The 20903-nt window shown below is 46.5% G+C and overlaps 1 protein-coding gene across 2 annotated transcripts; it reads right to left on the reverse strand.

Annotated features, from left to right (window-relative positions):
* Positions 1–379: 379 nt before the first annotated feature.
* Positions 380–20673, reverse strand: IL4R (interleukin 4 receptor). Of its 2 annotated transcripts, none has more exons than XM_088151893.1 (9): positions 20206–20673; positions 17559–17691; positions 16584–16753; positions 15484–15635; positions 14195–14345; positions 4003–4102; positions 2556–2634; positions 2405–2472; positions 380–2166 (listed from the first exon to the last, which is right to left on the reverse strand). In XM_088151893.1, the coding sequence occupies exons 1-9, from the start codon at positions 20255–20257 to the stop codon at positions 1131–1133; spliced, it is 1941 nt and encodes a 646-aa protein (XP_088008019.1). In that variant the 5' UTR covers positions 20258–20673; the 3' UTR covers positions 380–1130. The 2 variants fall into 2 exon arrangements, with proteins under 2 accessions (XP_088008019.1, XP_088008025.1); XM_088151899.1 differs by lacking the exon at positions 20206–20673 and adding an exon at positions 17785–17939.
* Positions 20674–20903: the final 230 nt, after the last annotated feature.

Here is a 20903-nt window from a genome sequence, read left to right on the forward strand (position 1 = left end):
GCCAGAGCAAAAGGTACCCAAGATGCACCTACCTAACCTGTACAACAGCAGGGTTGTAAAAGGGTTCATTCCAAACCAGCCATGGGATGGGGTAATCAGAGCATGTGCGTGTGCGTGTGTGTATATGCAGGACTTCTCTGACCTTCCCCTTTAGGTACAGATGAAGACCTGTCCTGAACTGCCCCCCCCCATACCAACCATAATAGATCTGAAAGACCCTTGGGCTCCAGAGCATTCTGCCCCACCCAGGCAAGGCAGAGACCCCAAGAGGGGGGTGGCCTTCCTTCTTCCCAGGAGGGACCCTCAGTCCAGCCCACCCTTCCCTTCCAGCCATCACCCATGGCAGATTTTCAACTGCAGTAAGAGCAATGAAGATCAATTGGAGGGATAAAAGTCTTTAATGTTACACTCACAGTCAAGGTTTGGGAAGTGCAGGAGCCAAGGGGGATGTGAGCAGGGTGGGCTTGGCAAGATGCCCACAGCAGCCGCCTTCCAGGTGAAGCGGGATCAACCAGGTCCCCTTCCATAGCAGCAGCTCTACGAAGGGCCTTGAAATCGGGAAGGGCCACGAGTCGGGGGAAATACATCCCATGGTGCAGGCTTCCTGACCCCCCTTGGCAGCCATGCAAATTCCCCATTTACAGCTCACAAAACACTCCAGGATTGTGAAGTGGGGAAATGGATTTTCAGAAGCTGCTTATCTGCTTCTGTCTGAAAAGGTGCAAAGCCCGTTTAGCTCTGAGGTTTCTTTAAGCACGCTCATGGAGTCCCTTTTGTTGCGGTTTTAATGAATCCCCTGCCCCTGAAAAGCCTCTGTTTTATGCCCCTCAGCTTCCCTCCAAGAGGCAGGTTCTGGGTGACCCAGCCACAGGCTCTGCCAACTGTCCCACGTCAAGGAGGTGGTCATTGCCCTGGTTTTTCTCCAGCCAACTCTGTTGGGTCCTGACATTGAGAGAGACCCTCTCCCCACAAGAGCGCAACTGTGTTCTCCAGGCGTGAAATGGGAGCAGGACCCCCCCATCTGAGGCTTGGATGGAGGCTCTCCTGCTCCCTGCTCAGCAACTCAGGGGCATGAAAGTCCTTAGTGCCTGGCACGGGCTCCCTTTTATGGCAGAACGCTCGAGTGCTGGTCAGAGGTCTGTCCCCACCCATCCCCAAGGGGCATTTGGCCAAGCTGGGCTGCCAAGAGCCTGCGCCGCCTCCAGACTGGGGTCCAAGGGGACTGAGCTGAGGAAAGCCTTATAGGGGGACTCCAAGCAGAAATCCTGGGAGGAGACGCTGCTCTGGAGAGCACAGCTGAAGGAGCGGTAGCCAGAGAGGAGAGAGGCCTTTGGACCAGACAGGCTCCCTGGCCTTCTGAGGTCAAGCAGAGCAGAGGCTTCCAAGGCCATTCCCTGCTGTGGAGGTGAAAGCCACATTTCTGTGGCTGATCCGTAAAGGGACAGCGAGTCTTGACCTGCTGGGAACCTTCTGGAAGCACCTAGCAGTGGCTCTGTCCCTGGAGGCAGAAGGCTGGGTCCTGGGCTGCCCTGGGCCTGGGTTTGGCCTCCCTGAGGAAGACAAGGCCATTGCTGCCAAGCCTGGCTGAAGCTGCTCCCAGCCTGAGCCTCAAGGCTGCTGATGGACTTGTAGCCTGGAGCAGAGGGGGCGGCCATGCCACCCTCTGACTTGTCTTTGGCCTGAGGACTGGCTCTGCCAGGTATGATGGTGCCAGAGGGAGCAGCTGGTGAGCTCTCCAGCCCAGGCAGCCAGTTGGCTCGTGCTTCAGGAGTGGACAGGCATGAATGCTCAGGCCCAGAGCTCTCACAGGCCTGGGACACCATGCTGCAGCCTTGGTAAACAGGCTGGAAGAAGCCCTCCAGACAGTCACACTTCTCTGGAGCAGTACAACCTCTTTGGGCGGAGGTTGCTGGGGGCCCCAGATCCCCTGTGCTCAGGACGCCGCCGCACAGAAGGTCCCTGAAGAGACCGGCCAGGGCGTCTTCATGTGGGACGTGATCCATCTCTTCCTCTTCCTCTTCCGGGCTTCCTTGTTTGATGCCTACTGCACTGCTGCACGTTGTAAGAGAGCCGTCAATCAAAGAGACTTCAGGGATTAGAAAGGGCTCCCAGTTCGCTCTCGTAGGCTGGTGAGGAAGATCAGCACCACCTTTGCTCTGAAACTGTCTACAGTTTGTATGTGGGGAAGAAAAGACACGATGATCACATTACCATTGGCATGAGGGCCCCTTTGCTGGTTTGCCTTCCTCCTCATGCTCCCGCCTGCATCTCTGCCCCACCATGCTGCAGCCTCCTCCTCGGGGAAAGGTTGTTTTGATGACACAGAAAGCTCCACAGCCAGTAATGGGCCAGAGCCCCTGGTCTTTGTTACAGGCAAGAAAAAGCTGCTATTCGCTCTACGTACCGTCTGCGGGAGTCACAGGAAACTGTCTTGTGTTCTGCTGCTGTCTCCATCATGCCAAAAACTGAAAACTGAAAGAAGCAGGATGGTTGAGGATACCTGCATGGAAGGTACTCTGGCCACCAAAAAAGGAGCCACCCTGGGGGCTGCCTACCAGTTTTCTCGCTGTCATATCCTCTACCATTTTGCTCTTGGCTGGACTTGGGATCTCATCCCACCATTTCCTCTTCACCCTGCAAATGAAGAAAAGAACTCACTTCATTATGAGCCTATAAAGGGCCATCCCAGCTTCCAAAGAAAGGCAGGGAAGCCTGGAGCTGCAGCCCACTCAGACTTTCAGGAATTACTGTCTTTGCCCACTGCCCAACAAGAGCAGGCGACAGCCAGACGGGAAGACGGGAAGACGAGAGCAGACGGACCCTTTCTGTGCTGGATGCCCCAAACATCTGAGGCTTTAAGACCCCAGCACCAGTGATTTTTATGAGGTACAACTTGACCATCCATGTGAGTGAGCACTATATTGCAGTCGTTCCTCTCCTCTCCTTCAGGTTGGTCCCAATCAGTGCTGGGGGATTGGCAGGGGCGGGGGTGAGATTGAGCCTGAGATCCTGTCTTTGGGAGATTCCTCGGGGAATCTCTCTCCACTTCTATTTAACATCTACATGAGGCTGCTGGGTGAAGTCATCTGCCAGCATGGGGTCAGACGATGCCCAATTGTAGATCTTGACCCTTGGCTGATCGATGATACTGTGAGGTTATGTCTTGATGACTAGACGCTGGTAGGCTTTGGATGGGGAGGAACAGGTGCAGGTTCAATCTTAACTAGACTGAGCGAGTGTGGATTCATGGAAGAGGTAACTAGGGATCTTCCAACTGTAATTCTTGATGGGGTTGGATCAAGAATCCTCCTCATCAAGAATTAAGTCACCTCACAGTTGGACTACTGCAATGCGCTCTACATGGGTATGCCCTTGAAGACCAGTCAGAAGCTGCATCTGGTGTAACTAGATGCAGTAGTCTGAATGGTAATGGGTGCACCTCAGTTCACCCGGATAACATCTCCGTTCCATAAACTGCACAGGTTGCCAGTCAGCTTCTGGGTGGAATTCGAGGTGCTGGTTGTCACCAACAAAGCCCTTCATGGCTCAGGGCCTGGCTAGATGCGTATCTCCAGGTATGTTTGCCATCTTGCTAGATCCAGCAGAGCAGCCATGCGCCAGGTCCCATTGTTAAAATTATGTCAGCTTGTTAGGAACTCTGAGACATGACTTTTCTGTGGCTGGCCATGCCTGTGGGAAAGTATCCCGCACCCCAAGATCCGCATAGTTCCAATCCTGCTGCTGTTTAGAAAAGCTCTTAAACATGGCTCTTTCAGCAGGCTTGGGACAGAGCGATTTCTGATCTCACCCTGAGATGTGGATTTTATTCCCTGGTTCTCGGTGTTTCCTTCCCCAGTATAGTAATATTTACTTCCTGTTGTGGTTTATTACTGTTTTCTACTTGTTTTATTGATTTAACTGTTGTAGGTGGCCGAGAGTTGCTTGAATGGCTGACGCGGCTTATCAACTGAACAATCAAGCAAGCTGATAAATGAAACCCACCAAAGCGAACTGAGGTAGCAGGAGAGAATGAGAACGATGACCATGATACACAACCAAGGAATAAACGTCCAGGATTCCTTTTCAGGTCTGGGCTCAAAATCTGCAAAGGAAGGAAATGGTTACACCAAGAGAAATGATGGAGATCAGCACCAACACAGGATTGCCCAAGTAGCACAGCTGGAGAGAATTCTGGCCAAGGTCCTGCACTGCCAGATGCCTTGGCCTAAGTTGTGAGGAGGCCGGGCATCTTGATAAATGTATGTTTCCATGAAGAATGTGCAGGTGTGGGTGGGGAGCACTACCAAGATAGCTTTTCACACACCTGACCTTTTCCTGCTTATGCCACGCCATGCCATCCCTGTAATGGCCAGACCTTCTTGATCTGGGGTCAGTCTCTGGTGAAGAGTGCCCTGCCATCACCTGATTCCATATTAAAGCCGACAAGGTGTGTCCCAGGAGTTGTTGCTAAACAGGCAATAATGAGGGGAGACTTTAGCTACCCTGGCATTGGTTAAACTCTGCCAAGCAAGGTTTTTCCAGGAAATTCCTGACCTGTCTTGCTGACAACTTTCTTCAGGGTGGAGGAAGGCACAAGAGGATCACTTATCCTTGACTTGATGCTAATTGACAGGGAAGACTTTACACTGATTGGCACAACCAGGCTGCTGCAGAACAATTGTTTCTTGACCAAAGGAATTCACAACACCATCTTCTCCTCGGACCCACCCCATTAGGAAGGCAACCTCCACTCATATCTTGGACTTCAAAAGAGCAGATTTTAGTGAACTCAGAGAAAAATAAGCAGGATCCCGCAGCAGGAGGAATGAATGGGAAAAGGACTTCAACATGGGTGGGAGTTCCTGAAGAAGCATATTAAAAGCATAATTGCAAACAATGAGGGAAAAAAATGGAGGGCAGTATGAGACAAGGTGGCTTCACAAATTGTTGAAAATGAAGATAAACAGGAAGTTGAAAGAGAAGAAGAGCACCCAGCAGTGGCCAGAATTGCAGAGCCGCCATCAGGGAAAACAAAGCTCTGAATGAGCTGAGCTCAATGAACAGTGCTGAGAATAAGGTAAAGGGCTTGTTTAGATACCTTCAACATAAAAGGAAAAAGAAAGAATCAATAGTTTAGTGGCAATGGGGAAACATTAAAAGGGGATAAAGAAGAAGCGGAGCTGCTCAATTCCTGTTTTGGTTCCGTCTTCTCCAACAAAAAGCAATGTGCTTCACCTGGAAATTGTCAGTCCTTCTTTACTGCAGTCTTTAACCAGCCCAAGCAAAGATAGCAGCAGACCTAAAGACTAACATAAGCAGCAGGTGGGAAAAAACATAATTTTAACCAAAAGAAATAAAGCTTCACTCAATAGTAGGATAAAATTGAAAGGATTAAAATAAATGAGGAGGATAAATATAAGACAGAAGACGTATCTAAGAGCTTCACTGAAAATGCAAGTGGTTCTAAACATGGCGCTGGGAGTTGCCATTCCAAACAGACCATCCTCAAGCAGGTTCAGCTGCGCCTGATTTTACGTGCAACGGTGCAGGACCTCTTGTCCCCCCGTGGCAGAAACTCTGCATATTGCTGGGTGGTAAATCCTATAATATTGTTCAAATCAAATCAAATTCTTTATTACAGGTCAATGACCCAGACTAAATAACACTTACTAAATAAAAACTGCAGAGTAGAGCTACAGAATAGAATTTACAGAATAAAATAAGGCATACAAGATAAGAAAATATTATTCAGAAACAGAGCAACTGTGGCAACATAAAATTGACAAATATGGGATCTTTCTGCATCTACCTCCCAACAAGGTACAGTCGCTGTGCTGGGGGCTTTTATCCATTTATGTAGCTGCCTATCTTGCCAGAGGCAACTTGGGGTGAATAGAAAAGGAGACAACAACATAAAGGTGCCTGAGGACAATCTAACTGAATCCATATAGCAACAGCTGTGCTCAACGTCCCACGGACCGTCTGAGAGGCACAGCTCTTTTTCAAGAATTGATACATTATGGACTTTGGGGAAATTATCTACATGGACTAGCAAAGCAGAGATATTACCAAAACCTTTTTCTGATCATAATCCAGTGACTTTAATATACAAGAAGAAATAGAGAACATACAGATGGAGACTAAATGAGACAAAAGGAATCAGTAATTAAGGACTGTAAAAAAGAGTTTGGGATGCAGGTAAAGCATTCATGAGGGGACAATTTATACTACAGAATACTAAATTGAAAAAACAGAGAGAAAAGAAGATGAAAAAGATCTTAGTGGAGATACAAGTGAAGAAGATGAATTTAAAAAATTAAAAAGATCACCAGGAAGTAAAAGTATTTTGAAACAAATTAAACTTTTGCAATGCCAGTTTTCCATGTTGACGGTTAAAGAAATGGAAACAAAAATGAATTTTGCTAAACAAAAGAATTTTGAATCAGCAAACAAGCAAGGGAAATGGCTAGCATAAACTGAGGAAAGAAAGAGGGGAAAATTATATTAAAATTACAAAAAGGGAATGATATGGTAACAGATAATGTAAACATGCAAAGGACTTTTCAACAATATTATGTAAAACGATACAAAGGCAAAGAGATTTCAAATGAGAAAGTAAATGAATGTTTAAAGAAAACAAAGCTACCAAAAATAACGGAGAAACAAAAGCAGATAATGAATGGACCTATAACAATAAGAGAAATTAATGAGGCAATTAAAAAAAGACTAAAATAGGGAAAGCACCAGGACCAGATGGATTACCTGCATCTTACCACAATGCTTTGAAAATGAATTGATAAAACCTTTGCAAATAATGATGAACCCCATTTTGGAAAAGAGATTGATACCAGAGAGTTTGAAAGGAGCAAATATTGCTTTAATTCATTAACAATGACTTCATAAAGTTCCTATTTTACCAAAAAAATCCCAACCAATTTCTTTACTGAATAATGATTATAAAGTATTTACTATGGTCTTAGCTGAAAGAATGAAAGATGTTATGAATTGTACTTTGTAGCCTGTTGTTTGGTTTGGATGAAGGAATGGGTTTTGCTGAGAAATAAGAGAACGTTAGAATTGGAAGATCATAATTTGAGGTTTGGCTGGTGTGGGTTTTTATATTATGACAAAGTTAATGTGGATTTTAGAAATCACTATGTGAGGAGTGCCATATTGAGAATATGGAATAAATACAAATCCAGGCTGTTCCTGAAGATACTTTTATTGACCTCAGCAGAGGAAGCATTTTATAGAAGAGAAACAGCAAACAGAGAACAGTGGTTAACATATTAAGATTTATTAATACAGGATGAAGGAGGAATGAAAATGAAGTCAAGAGAACAACTGATTGCAGAAGGATATAGTTTTCAAAGGTTTTCATATGCACAGTTAAAAGAAAAGTTTATTATGGATAAAAAAGACAATTGGAATTAAAAAATATAAAACTGAAATGGAATTATGTACAAATGATAAACATGTAATAGCAGAAAAATATAAACTTTTGTTAAGATTTGAAACAGAAAAACAGGTTAAAGATTGCATGACAAAATGGACTGCTTAGTTTGGATATAACATAGAGAAGGATACTTGGGAGAGAATGTGGGTAACTGGTATTAAATTCACACTGTGTTACAATTTAAGATAAAATTTCTATAAAATGATGCACTGTTGGTATATGACACCAGGGAAATTATAAAAAATGTATAAGGGTATTTCAAACCAGTGCTGGAAGTGTGAAAAGCACGAGGGGGCATTTTATCATGTTTTGTGAGAAAGCTAAGAAATTCTGGTCACAAATTCATAAAGTGATGCAAAGGATTTTAATATTGGTAAAAAACCAGAACTCTTCTTACTGGGACTTAAGGATAATGAATTAGAAAAGACTCATGGTAAACTGATACCGTATATGGTAACTGCAGCAAGGTATGCACAACGATGGAAGAATAATGAAATTCCCACAGTGGAGGAATGGATTGTGAAAATGTCAGAATTTGCAGAAATGGCTGCAACAAAAACTTTTTTGAAAGACTGGGAGCCTTATATGGACTTTTTGCTGAAACAAGAAAATTGGAATTGATGATTTGAAGACTAAGAAAGACGAGGACTAAATGAAGGGGTGAAGGGACTTGTAAAATATTTAAGAGGGAGGAGGGACAATAAGAATGTAATTATCTGTTGAAAAGAAGGTCAGAAGTCATCTATATGTTTCTTAACTGCTTTCTTTTTCTTTCTTGAACTTTCCTGCTTTTTTTTTCTTTTTAGTTTGTCATTATTATATGAACATTTTCAATACATATAACTAACCCCACCACCACCACACTGAGAGGCTCACCCACCTATTGCCCCTCCCCCTAGGGCAATGGGCTCTTAAAACAGCCGCTGCACTCTTGGGCGCCATTTGGGTGACAGAATCACCATGGGCTGTTCCGTTGCCATTAAAGCATAGCGCTTGTTTAATGGCATCGCCACTGACAGGTTGGGAAAATGTTCTCGGCCCATCAGCAAATACCATGATTTTTGTTTTAAAGAAATTAATCTCCAATGGGTCCCCTTTGGAGTGTAGTGCAAAATTGCTCTCAAGGCTCTTTGAAGTCCTTTAGGGGTCCTGGAAAAGGCACAGCATCATCTGCACATAGCAGAATAGCAATATGCCTTTCGGCCCATTTTAGTGGGTGAAGATTTGAGTCACTAAGGTGTCTACCACATCATTCTTACAGAAATTGAATAAAAGTGGTGCTAATGTATGGCTCTGTTTTTCACCTCAAAAACTGTGAAAGGCAGGATGGGAGACAAGATGGACTGAGAGAAATACAAGGAACAACTTGTACTTGTACAACTTGTAAGGACCAGATGAATTGCATCCTAACTGATAATCTGGCTGACCCTTTATCTAGCATGTCTGAAAAACCATTTTTCTATATTCATTCTGAGAAATCATTGACAAATTTTGAGCAAACAACGCCCCCCACCCCAAGCTATGATAAGTATGTTTCCATGAGAGAAGCTAGTGGGAATGGAGCTCAAGATGGCTGGGAGATTGAGACTGATAGAAACATGGAATAAATGCCATGAGTTTAAATCTCTGGGACCAGGGAATAGGAAAAGAAAGTCCAGCAAACCAGAGAGGAGTCAGTCTAACAATGATGCCCGGGAAGATTCTAGATCAGATAACAGAGAGATGGAGCTATGAGCACCCTGGAAACGATGCACTAATTACCTGAAGTGAGCAAGAACACATCTTGCCAAATCTTATCTCATTTTTGACTGGTTAAGTTCCTTAGCAGCTTGTGCAAATGCTGCAGATACAATATATTTGAGGAAGCACTCCATGACATGTTAATTACCAAGCTAGTTACAGTAGGTGCAGGCTGGACTGGATATATACACTTGGCTTGAAAATTATACAGTGATCATCAGAGCCTCCTCATCACAGCAGAAAGAAGTATAAATTGGGGATAGTCCTAGGTTCTATACTTTGCAATATTTTGATTAATGACTTGGATGAAGAGGTAAGAAGCAAGCTTATGAAATCTGCAGATGGCACAAAACTGAACAGGGTAGTGATACCCTAGAAGACACAAGTAACAATAAAAATGATCTTGGTAAGTTGGAGAAAAGGGCTGAGAGAAAGACAGTGAAATTTAAAAGAGACAGGTGCAAAGTTAGGGTTAGGATTCTGGCAGCTAAAAACAGTTTGACATGGAACTGTGATGGAATGGAATTATGAAGGCCAGGCTCAGGGAGATAAGCGTTTTCTTAGTTCACTGAAAGAGCGTGGGAACTACAAGAGGATGAGGCTGGCACCTCCCTGAGGAATTCACGGTGTTGTGGCTGGCTGGCTCCGGAGCTGGGGTTTCAGTCTGGGAAGATTCTTGCTAGAGGTTGTAGCTAATAAACATAGCTGAACTGATTTTGCATTGTCTCTTGGAGTTCCTTGGGCTGACATCAATCTTCGCAGACTAGAACCCCAGCTCCCGAGCCAGCCAGCCACAACACCATGAATTCCTCAGGGAGGTGCTAGCCTCATCCTCTTGTAGTTCCCATGCTCTTTCAGTGAACTAAGAAAATGCTTATCTCCCTGAGCCTGGCCTTCATAATTCCATTCTATCACAGGAACCCATGACTGAGAGAAGCCGTGGGTTTTCTTTGCTGGATGCATTAAATGCCGGGTGCAAAGCCATCTGTTAGGAATCGCTTAAATTGGATTCTTATGCTGATCTGGGGGTTGGCTTAAATGGTTAATTTCAACATTACAAATCTTTTCACATAAAACAATCTCTGTACATAGTACATTACAGATTGTGCAAAGCAAGAACATAGATCCCTAATCCAGGCAGTTAAACTTTAATTGGAGAAAAGAAATGTAAAAGATGCACAAATACAAGTAGTCCTCCCTTAACACAGTAATTGGGACTGGAATTTCTGTTGCTAAGTATGTGGTCATAAAGCATGACATCACATGACCATATCACTAAACAATGGTAATCCTGGCACTTCCAGTTGCTGTTGCTAGGTGACGACTGCAGGTTGTTAAGTGAGAACCTCACGCGACCAAAACTTGTGACTTCCTGCTGGTTTCCAAATCAATGGGGAAGCTGGCAGGAAGTCACAAGTCCTGAGTGGCTTGCAAGCAGGCCAGTGGGTGTGTGAGTGCTATGGAGTGTGGCTGGGCAGGAGAGTGCTGTTGCACCACGCAAGTCTGGGTGAGTGGGGGAGGGATGCTGTGGTGAATAATCCTAACCCTAGGATCTCGTACTGTGTAGTGGGCTCCTCGGGAGAAAAAGCAGCGGGAGTGACTTATGGAAGCGATTTGCAACCTTCCCTGCCAGCTTCCCCATTGACTTTGGTTGTGGGAAGCTGGCAGGGAAGGTTGCAAATGGCAATCACATGACTGTGGGTCACTGCAACCATTGGAAGTGTGAGCTGGTTGCCAAGCGCCTGAATCACAATCACATGACTGTGGGGGTGCTACGACGGCTGGAACTTTGAGGACTGGTTGTAAGTACCACTCGTTCAGTGCTGTCACACCTTTAAACAGTTGCTGAATGAATGGTCGTTAACCAAGGACTACCTGTACATCAAGAAGCCCTTCAAAGAATTTATAGTAATTGCTTTGAAAATTTGAGATTCTAGCAGACAAGATGGCAAACGTGGGCTGGACTATCCATTAGATATCCATCTACAGAAATGGTTGAACAAGTATATGTATATCAATGACTTGAAACAGGTACTAGGTGGAATGCCACAGGGCTCCATTCTAGGCCCTGTAATATTCACCATATTTAGACTTGGTTCAAGGATTAAAATATGATTATCAAATTTGCAGGTGATACAAAAATAGGGGGGATAGTATATACCTAAGATTACCTTAGTGTCATGATTCAGGAGGATGTTGACAAACTGGAATAATGAGCAGGATGAATTTCAACACAGACAAATGCAAAGACTTATGTCTGTGAAGGAAAAATCAAAGGAACAAGTATATGATGGGGGAGACCATATTGGGCAGGATCTGGGTGTCTTGGTGGATCAACAGATTGAGCCAACAGTGTGATGGCACTGTAGAAACAGCAACAGCAATGCTCGACAGCATCAACAGAAGTCAAAATCAGTGTCAAGATCAAGAGAAACCATAATTAATCTCTATTCTGCATAGATTATTGCATCCAGTTCTGGGCATATTTTATAAACAATGTTGACAATCTGGAGCATATTCATAGGAAAGCAACTAACATAATAAGGACTTGCAAATGTGGAAGGGTTAGAGGCACTTAGCCTGGGAAAGGAGAAGACTGTAGGGAGACACAACAGCTGCCTCCAGGTATCTAAAAGGCTGTCATGTAGAAGAAAGTTTTGCGTTTTACTAAGAAATACAAGACTTGGGTTTTACATCAAGAAGAATTTCCTAGTGGTAAATGCTGTTCAGCAATGGAACAGACTGCCTTAGGAGGTGGGACTTTTCTTCACTGAGGGCGTTTAAACAGGTGGGTGCCGCAGTAGCAGATTCCTGCAGAGGGCTGGACCAGATGATTTCCAACGTTCTAACATTTCCACACTATCCTTCCTTGAAAATCAGGAATTTCTGAGACTGGTAGACAATGCCCAGAGTCAGGGACAAATGGGTAAATGCCAATTTTGCCCTGAGCTCCTCTAGGATGGCTGCTTCTGACAGGGCCACTCCAGAAATTGGAGTCACCAAGAATGGGCAACCTTTTCTCTTTAAAGGGTTCATTCAGAGGCAATCTACTGGAAGGCTATAAAGTCATGAAAATTGTGGAATTGGAAAAGACCACTGATCACAAAGGATCGGATCTTCTAGTCTGATTCTTTGCAATGTGCAGGAAAACCAATTAAGCCATCCTTGAGGGCCAGCTGTCCAGCCTTTTCTTAAGAGGCTATGTTGTGGGCAAGCTAAATTAAGCAGTTTAAAGTGAGCAGGGCCACCCGTCTTCTGCAGGAAAGGGACAGATAGCTGTTACCAGAGATCCGAACTGATGATTTATAGAAGGCCTTTGAAATTAGGCTACGCGCCACAGACTGCCGTCACCTCTTTGCTGTAGACAGATAGGACTCTTATTTTTAATAATGCAAGCTGTCAGTGCCACACACAAATTGTCTTGATCTTGCTGACATAGTTCCTCTAAATGACTCTTTGGTCTGAGGAGGAAACAAACTTCACCAGGACCAGGTTTCTACAAAGATAGTTTCTACAAAGATAGTACAAAGATACAAAGACCAGGACCATCTTCAGAAATGCAGATGGCTCAGACTGATGAGTTAAAAGGGCTGAGGGGGCAGGAAATGGCTGATCTGAATGGTCATAAGTGAGCTTTACGTCAGTCTGGACGTAATATTTTCCTTCAGAGCTGTCAGGCATTTGAAGGAACTGCTTGTCTTACCATTGCATCTATGCTGCTTCCCAGGATCCCATGCACTCCTTATGTCAAGAGCAGAAGAGGAAGAAGATGGAGTGAAATGCGTGCCCAAGGCTCGGGCAAGAACTGAGAAGTGAAAGGAAGCGAGGCTATGATGTCTGGGTGCAGAGCTCCCACAGTCAGACTGCGGTTCAGTGGGTTCCTCTTCACACCATGGCACTTCTTTGTTTCTTGCCCAAGACAGGAGATGGGGGTTGCCGCAACCTAGCGCTCCTCTAGTTCCCGATTTCGCATGCCAAACCCATTTCCGCATTCCTCTAAAAAGTTTCTCATGAGACGAAGGAGGCCTAGCGTATCCTAAGATTTTTAAGCACAGTCTCTGCTCAGGTTTCCATTCACAGAATCTGGCCTGCACTTCCACAGGCGGGGGAAAAGGGCTTTTCTTTTCAGGCGGTCTCTTCTGAGCCTTGCAGGGCTGATGATCTGCACATGGTCTCCTCTCCTTCCTTCATCCTGTCACTTCTAATGGACAGCACTTGATGTCTTCACCAAAACGGTGTGTTCCATTACTTGTGTATTTCCAGTCTTGACTGGCTACGGAAATACTCATAGTAGTGAAATTCTGCTGCCAAAAAACTAAAAATAGGTTTTTAAAAGGTACTGTACTGCTTCCGTTAGCAAAATGCTGCTGCTTCTGTCTTACTCCTACCCACACAACATATCTAAATCTTTTAGTAATTAATTAATTCTATTTAGGCTATAATTACTCGATTTTCATAATTATTCTATTGTCTATAATCTATAGACAAGATTGTGATTTTTTTTTTTGCCATAACAAAAGAAAAAAATGCAACTAAACCAATAGATTAAGTCCAATCCCTCTCCCTGAAGGAATCTAATAAATTAAGGGGAAATTCATCACACTGAATGGGAACAATCTTACCCCACAAGGTAAATGCTATTAAGAACTTGGAAAAGTTCTTTGCTGAATAGGAATTGTACAGTATAGAAAAACCTTGATCCAGAGTAAGTGTGGTGTGGTGTCTCCTCTTTAATCCTGCTTCCAGCTAACTGCAGTAGTACAACATCTTAGAAATATTAAAAATTCTTAGCTGGAAACGTTTAGGGATTTTCCTGGGGGTTGGGGTGCATAGGAAGCCACTGCAGAAGTGTTGTGGATGGGTGCACAAATTCAGCATAGTTGGAACACAGCAAACAGTCAGGAAGACTCCCAGTTTTGGACAAGGCCATTCTGCAGTTCTTCCGTGGGGTAATGAGGAGCAGTTTCCCCAGAGCAAAAGGGGCCTTGACCCACTCACCGTTTAACCATTCACATGTAGCACTCCACTCACTCCAGGTTCCGTCCCATAATATCAATTTGTAGCGCACACTTGCTTCGTAGGTGGACCCCAGGCGGAGCTTGTCAGCAAAGATCTTATGGTGGGGCAAGACCTCTGGAAGAATGAGTTTCTGGGAAAAGAAAAACACATGTCAGTTATATTGCTACACACACACACGCTACAGAGAGTAAGGGAGATGACTTTGAGGGAAGTAGGCAAGACCTGTTACCTTGGCAAAGAGGGCTGAAACATTCCTTAAGTCCTGGGGAGCAAGATAACATCTGGAAGAGGCTGAGACAGACCCGCCCTGATGCACTGGGGTATAAGGAGGAGGGGAGGGTCTGCACAATCAGACTAGCAAGGTGCTGTTATTGAAGCCAATCCCAGTCCAGGTAGTTTTGGCCTTCCTGTGGAATTGATTTCCTGGTCAGGCCTACCCTAGGGGGCTCACACACACACACGCATACCCCCCCCCCCATATGTCCTTGAATCCTGAAGTGACCACTTTCTTTCTATTTCTCCCCAGTCGTAACCACAGGACCACAGACATGGTAATCCCTCTTGGAAGATGGCTGCTGAAGGAATGTGGCCTTTGCCAAGGCTGGAAGGAGGGAGGGTCCTGTGGGCTTCTACGACCTGGCAAGTCATGGATTTAATGCACATCCCTCATTAGTTTGTATGTCTGTATGCTTTATGGGTTTTTAACATTTTCTTAGCTTTTAAAAACATTTTGAAAAATTTCCCAGCCCTGCCTACATTTTTGCATGTGGTTGTGATACGCTACTGAATAGCAGTGCAATCCTTAGCCCACATAGACATTTGAAGAACAATTTAACAACAGCTTTGCAGAAGAGATGTTCTTCTACAGATAACATGAAGTTGTCAGAGGCATCCTCTGGGGGAGGTGGGCGGCGTCTAAATTTAATAATAAATAAAAAATTTTAAAAATCCTACCTTGAAAGAATAACCTAGGCCTCCTTTCTTTTCAGAGGACAGACTGCCTCTGGCCCAAGGCAAGACTCAGGGCGCTGGGGTTTGACCTGGTTTAGAAGCATGTGAACTCTTGCTTTTAGATGTCTCCTGAGAAGAAGTGGAGGCTCCTGCTAGCTCAGGATTAGTTTTGCCTTAGGATTAAATGTGCGCAAAGTCTGGCCATCCTCTTATGACTGCTGAGGGAGCAGCTAAACGTTCAGTTTGTGCCATCATCCATCAGATCTGCAGTCTTCTTCCAGAGGAAGGGCAGGGCGGGGGTGGGGGGGCTTGCTTACCATTTCTGTATGGTTTTTCGGCCAATAGGCAACTTCATACTTTGCTGCAGCTTTGCAAAGGACATCTGAATTGTAATCCCGCTTCCAGGTAAGGATGAATGTGCGGTCTTTCCCCTTTCCAGCCGTCAGGTTTATCAGGGGCCTGGGCTTCGCTGCAGTTGTGAAGGAGTAGAAAAGAACGCTGAGATGGGGAGAGGTGAGACAAGAAGGATCTGGGAAAGGAAAACCCTGCAGAAGGAGCACTGGCGACTCAAAGCCCCTCTACATCCTTTCTCACTTTTTTCCATTTTAGGGGCTACTGTTGGAGGAAGCCCCACGGCGGCTCCTGCCCTCTATGTCCCTTAAACCCACGGGTTCCATTTCCTGCCCACCCGCTCTACACCAACCCTCTGTTAAACTGAGAACTCTCCAGGCAGAAGAGGAAGGAGCTGTCAGAACCCTCGCAATCAATCACTTGGACCGCTAGTTCGCTTGCTTCATTTCTGCCATTACAAAGAGAGGGGGGAAGGGGGGGAAGAGGGGGAATGTGAATCATTAGGCGCAGGTAAGCTGTTATCTCACTTCCAGGAATGCCCAAAGCCATACCAATGTGAGAACCTGAGGATATCTTTGACATGCGCAAGAGAGATTCCAAGACTGAAGGGGGGGTGAAATGGGGGTGAGGCAAAACTAAGTTTTGGCGCGCAGGGACTCAGTTCCAGCTATGCTTTAGAGCTGTTAACTACTTTCCAATAAATGAACTTTTCTTTGAACCTGCATTGGTTTCAATGGAAGTTGCTTTCATTGGGAACTGAGTACCACGGTTCTTACAGGAGGCTGGAGATACCAACCACTAGGATATTGCTACAGAATTCTTTGTGATCTTTGCCCGGGGAACAAATACAACTGCCGTTCTGGAAGCAGAACCAAGTGAGGCACTGAAGGTATTTTCTACTAAGGCACCCAGTCTTGCAAATGAATTCTCTCCACCTCCTTTTTCTTATGCAGCATGTTAATCATGCCAAGAGATCCCCATCCTGCCACCTGAAATCAAATTGCTATTCCTTAGGACTGGCCTAGGGGTGGAAAGAGGTTTGTAGGAAAAGCAAAGGGTATCTTACTAATAAGTCCCGTGTCCAGTGTCACGTTCCAGACTTTGGCCCTGTTCTCTGTCCTGACCAGCACTAAGTCATACATGAATATTCTGTAGTTCAGCCCCAGAATGATGCAAACGCAGTGGGAGGCAGCGCCTGGGCCTTGCTCATTCTTCGGAACACATTCCTGTGACTGCCTGGAAGAATGACAAGAGAGTCCTTCAAGCACACAACCCTCAGTTCATTTCTGCGCAACCTCTGCTTAGTCAAAGATGGTCTGCAGGGTCCCAAATACCCTTGCACCCCTTGGGTCATAGAGACGCCTCCTTCCATGATGGGAAGTCACAACTGGGGTGGGTAGAGCAACAGTTCCAAACCTTTGGGGCTGAAGGGCAAGTGGTTATGGGCAGGCTCACGAAATAGATGCTGCAGTCATTAAAGAAATCCTGCTGCTGAGACATATGTCTACCTCTTCACTTTTAGAGACCAAGTATTTGTGCTTGACAAGCCTGGTGTCACAGGTATAACTGATGACAGGCTATGACAGGCTGTCCCGGGCACAGCACATCTTCCCTTCACTAGCCCTCATCCAGTCCATTACAGGGATCAGGCAATCATCAGGCATCTGCTGCCTTGAAGAAGTGAAGTGAACCATCATTGGCGTACTGAAGGCAACCCACCCCCATCTCAGGATGGTCTCCCCTAGCACCAACTTGATGGCATGCAATCATCATCAAGTAGAAGAGAATGCTTGATGGTGATCATGTCAATGGCCCAAGTCAACACCATGTTGCTGTGTGAGCAGGGATGGAGGAAGTTGCACAGCTACTGCCAAGGTGTTTGGTGGTCCCTGGTGGATTGCAAAGTTGACCACCAGGTTCCCCAATCCCTGCAACGGTGAGGCTCTCTGCTTCATAACTGATTCCGTACCTCCTGCCCTTAAACAAAGGCATGGTTGCAGTTATACCCTTCAACACAACACACAGCTTTGCTAATACTTACCTTGCAGATTCTGCCCGGTAGAGGAGTTTAAACTCGGCGGTGCAGTTGGTAATGGCATCCACCTCCCAGCGACAAACCAGTTCGGTTTCAGAATCTGTGTGGCAGCTCGGCTGGCCATGCTTTGAAGACGCAACTAGGAATATACAAAAGAATAATTACTTGATGAAGCTGATTTGTTCAGATGAACGGTCTAGCATAGCTCAAGGTGATCTTCCCAAAGCCCCACCTGGACCGTATCCTTTTCAGAAAAGCAGGCCTCTTCGTCTCTTGGAGCAGAAACAAAACAACCCTACGGAACATTTGTGGGATTGCAGATTGGATTGCATTGCTACACAGTTGAATTAGTTCCATTGAAACAACAGGACTCTCAGAAGGCCTGCGTAAATATCTTTGGTTGGATATAAGCAGAAGCAGCCTGCCTAGAGGAGATTCCTTGGTTATAAATAGCAAATAAGTAAAGAGTGGGGCTGCGATAGAAGGTGCAGGCTGCTCTTTCTTAGGGTTAGTTTGTGCTTCCATAAGTGCAGCCACATACAATATTTCTTTGGCAAGGACATCCTATAAGGCTTTCACTGCTGCTGGATTTAACTTTCCAGCTTATCCTTGGAGGTCATTCTAGCTAAAGTCCGCCTCTTTCTGGAGAGTTATGATTCAACCCCGCTGGAATGCTGGCCGAGACTGTCGTATGCTTCATGCTGCAACCCAGGCATGGAAAGTCTTGGGCTGGGGACCTGTATACTCGCGAAAAGCTTACTTGATGGAAAATTTTAACTTTGAAAGATTTACATTTGCAGCTATTTTGGGATAAGATGGCCTCTCACAGCATAGCTACTTTCACAACTACTAACTACAATAGAAATACTGTTCTATTTTTGAAAATCTTGCAAAATTAAAAAAAAACCAAGTCTGATTTATTTTAGGCTTGGTCCAGATTACTCCTACTAGTTCAGGCGTTGTTACAGGTTTTGGAGAAACTAACTGCAGCTTGTAGGTTGGTAACCCTTTTTAATACAGAACGTCCTCACTTACTGACCGCAATTGGAACTGGCAACTCTTTCACTAAGCAACACAGTCATAAAGTGAAAAGTCACATGACTGTGCCCTACTTACGATGGCAGTTCGTCAGTTTCTGCTGCGGTCATTAAGCGAATCACTGCAGGTTGTTAAGCACAATGTCACGTGACCACCACTTGCAACTTCCTGCCAGCTTCCCATTGACTTTGCTTGTCAGAAGTTGTTCTGTGAAGGTCGCAAATGGTGATCATGTGACCGTAGGATGCTGAGACGGTAGTATATGCGGGCCAGTTGCCAAGTGCCCAAATTGTGATCATGTGACTGCAGTGACACTGAGACGGCCACAACATCGAGGACCAGTCGCAAGTCCCCTTATTCAGCGCATTGTAACTTTGAACGGCCGCTGAAGGAGCAGTTGGTAAGCAAGGTCTACCTGTAGTGGAAGGAAACTGATGAACCGGAATAACAAACTTGAATGTCTTGTCTTAGTAAACCAGTGAAGAACTGCTTTAAGCAATATGAAACTGTTTTCCTGTGCTTTTAAAACAAGGTTACTATTTGGCTCTGTCAAAAATATTAATAGTGTAGCATTACATTTGTTACTAGGGCATTGGATCAACTACTGTGAATTAAAGCTATACATGTTCTTCTTGGATATGTTCTCAGAATTTAGGATCTATCAAGACAACATGGAGGTTAGCTAAAAGAATTACCATGTAACACTAGAAAGAAAAATTTATGTCATCATTTGAAAGGGGGTTGTTGCTTTGCATGAAGGGCACAGAAGAGGACTTCTGAACAGCATGGTCATTTTTGGAGTTCTGCTGATAAATTAATTTCCAGCTTTTTCCCCCTTTCTATTATTATGAGCATTAAGTCTGAAGTTAATCCTGTTGAATTAATACTGGTCTATCATTAATTGTCCAGTTCAGCAAAATAAAATTATTTAAGAAGGTTTCCACGGAATGTCCATGGGGTGGGGTTGCGTGCGACTTTTTCGGTATGAAAAAAGTCAGGAGGACGCTGCAGATGCGCATTCACAGCTTTGCCCCTTTTTATTACTTATTTACTTAGCTATTATACCGCCGCCCTCTTGCAAATGCGATTCTAGGCAGTTCACAAAGACTCCACACAAACTAAGGCAAGAAAAACCCAACCAGCAGCTAGCACGCCTGTCCTCCGCAAACCTCCCGTGCCTGGGAAAAGAGCTACGCCTTTTACGTGCATGCCATTCTTGTAAAAAGGGGGGCTGCCAACGGGGGGAGTTGATCGTGCCTGCCATCCTGTCTTTTTTTACCCCCCCCCCTCCCCCGGCAGAAGTCCACGTTCTTCCTGGACCGCCCCGGTCGGGGACTGTCTTTCCGCGCCGGGGCCTTCTCCGTGGTGGCCCCGCTGCCTCTGGGAGCCTGGCCCGGAGAAACCTAAGGGGCCGCCTGCGTGCAGCCGAGGCTTGCCCCGGGCCCCGCTCCGACACGGCTGTCGGGCCGCTGGAAGAGCCGGGAGCGCCTGCCCTTCCGGGGAGGACCGCGGCTCCCTTCGCCGGCCGCCCAGCCCGCTCCAGCGCGGCGCTCCTGCCCTCCGCCCCCCGCGCCCTCTCGCCGCAGAGATGCCCGAGCGCGGCAGCGGAACTTACGGTGCCACAGGAGGCAGAGCAGCCCCGCCGCGGCGGTCCTCCGCGCGCCCATGGCCGAGGCTGCGGGCAGTGGCGCCCTCGCTGCCCACCGCGCCTGGGACGGCCGGCGCTCGCTTCGCCCCTCGCCGCTCACTCGGTGGGTGGTGAGGCGCCCCCGCGAGCAGCGCCTCCGCCTCGCCGCAGCTTCCCAGAAATGACGCGAGGCGGCGGGCGGCCCCGCTCCCTCTTCCGCGGAAGGGCAGGGCTCGCCTGGGCTGTCCGCGCGGGCGGAGGCGTCTCTCGGGTAGGCTGGGCACAGCGCCTGCCTGGGTTGAGCCGTTCCGGGAAGGAAAGGGAAGGCCGGGCCGGGCCGGGCCAGGCGCCGGCGTCCCGCACTCTTCCCCGGAGCCCGAGCGGGCGCCGCCGCGCGGGCCTGAAGGAAGGCTTGGCCGTTCTGCCAGGCGGCTCTGCGCTCGAGCGGCCAGGTGGGAGGCGCAGGACAAGGGACAGCCGCGGACAGAAGACCCGAAAGTGCCGACCGGGACCCTCTGCCGCCGGCTCGCGGGCACCCCTTTTTCCTCACGCTCACGCGCGGTCCTTCCGGCGTTCAGCGGTTGGCCGCGATCTGGGTGCCCAGCAGCAGAGCGATGGCCGCCCGCGACCCTGGGTCGTGCCACCCCAGCGGGCCGTCCCGGACTCCGCTTCGCTTTTTCAAGATG

The sequence above is a fragment of the Python bivittatus genome, unplaced genomic scaffold (assembly GCF_059951505.1).
Source record: "Python bivittatus isolate LINGU-HERP-01145 unplaced genomic scaffold, Pbiv_v1 ctg000030_np1212, whole genome shotgun sequence".
Taxonomy (NCBI): domain Eukaryota; kingdom Metazoa; phylum Chordata; class Lepidosauria; order Squamata; family Pythonidae; genus Python; species Python bivittatus.

Excerpts from the sequence above, each read along its gene's own strand:
- IL4R (XM_088151893.1), bottom strand. The coding sequence starts at position 20,257 with ATGGGCGCGCGGAGGACCGCCGCGGCGGGGCTGCTCTGCCTCCTGTGG. Across the intron at positions 16,754-17,558 it reads TACCGGGCAGAATCTGCAAG|GCAGTCACAGGAATGTGTTC; the intron begins GTAAGTATTAGC and ends TCATTCTTCCAG. Across the intron at positions 15,636-16,583 it reads ACTGGACACGGGACTTATTA|CGAAGCCCAGGCCCCTGATA; the intron begins GTAAGATACCCT and ends TCACAACTGCAG.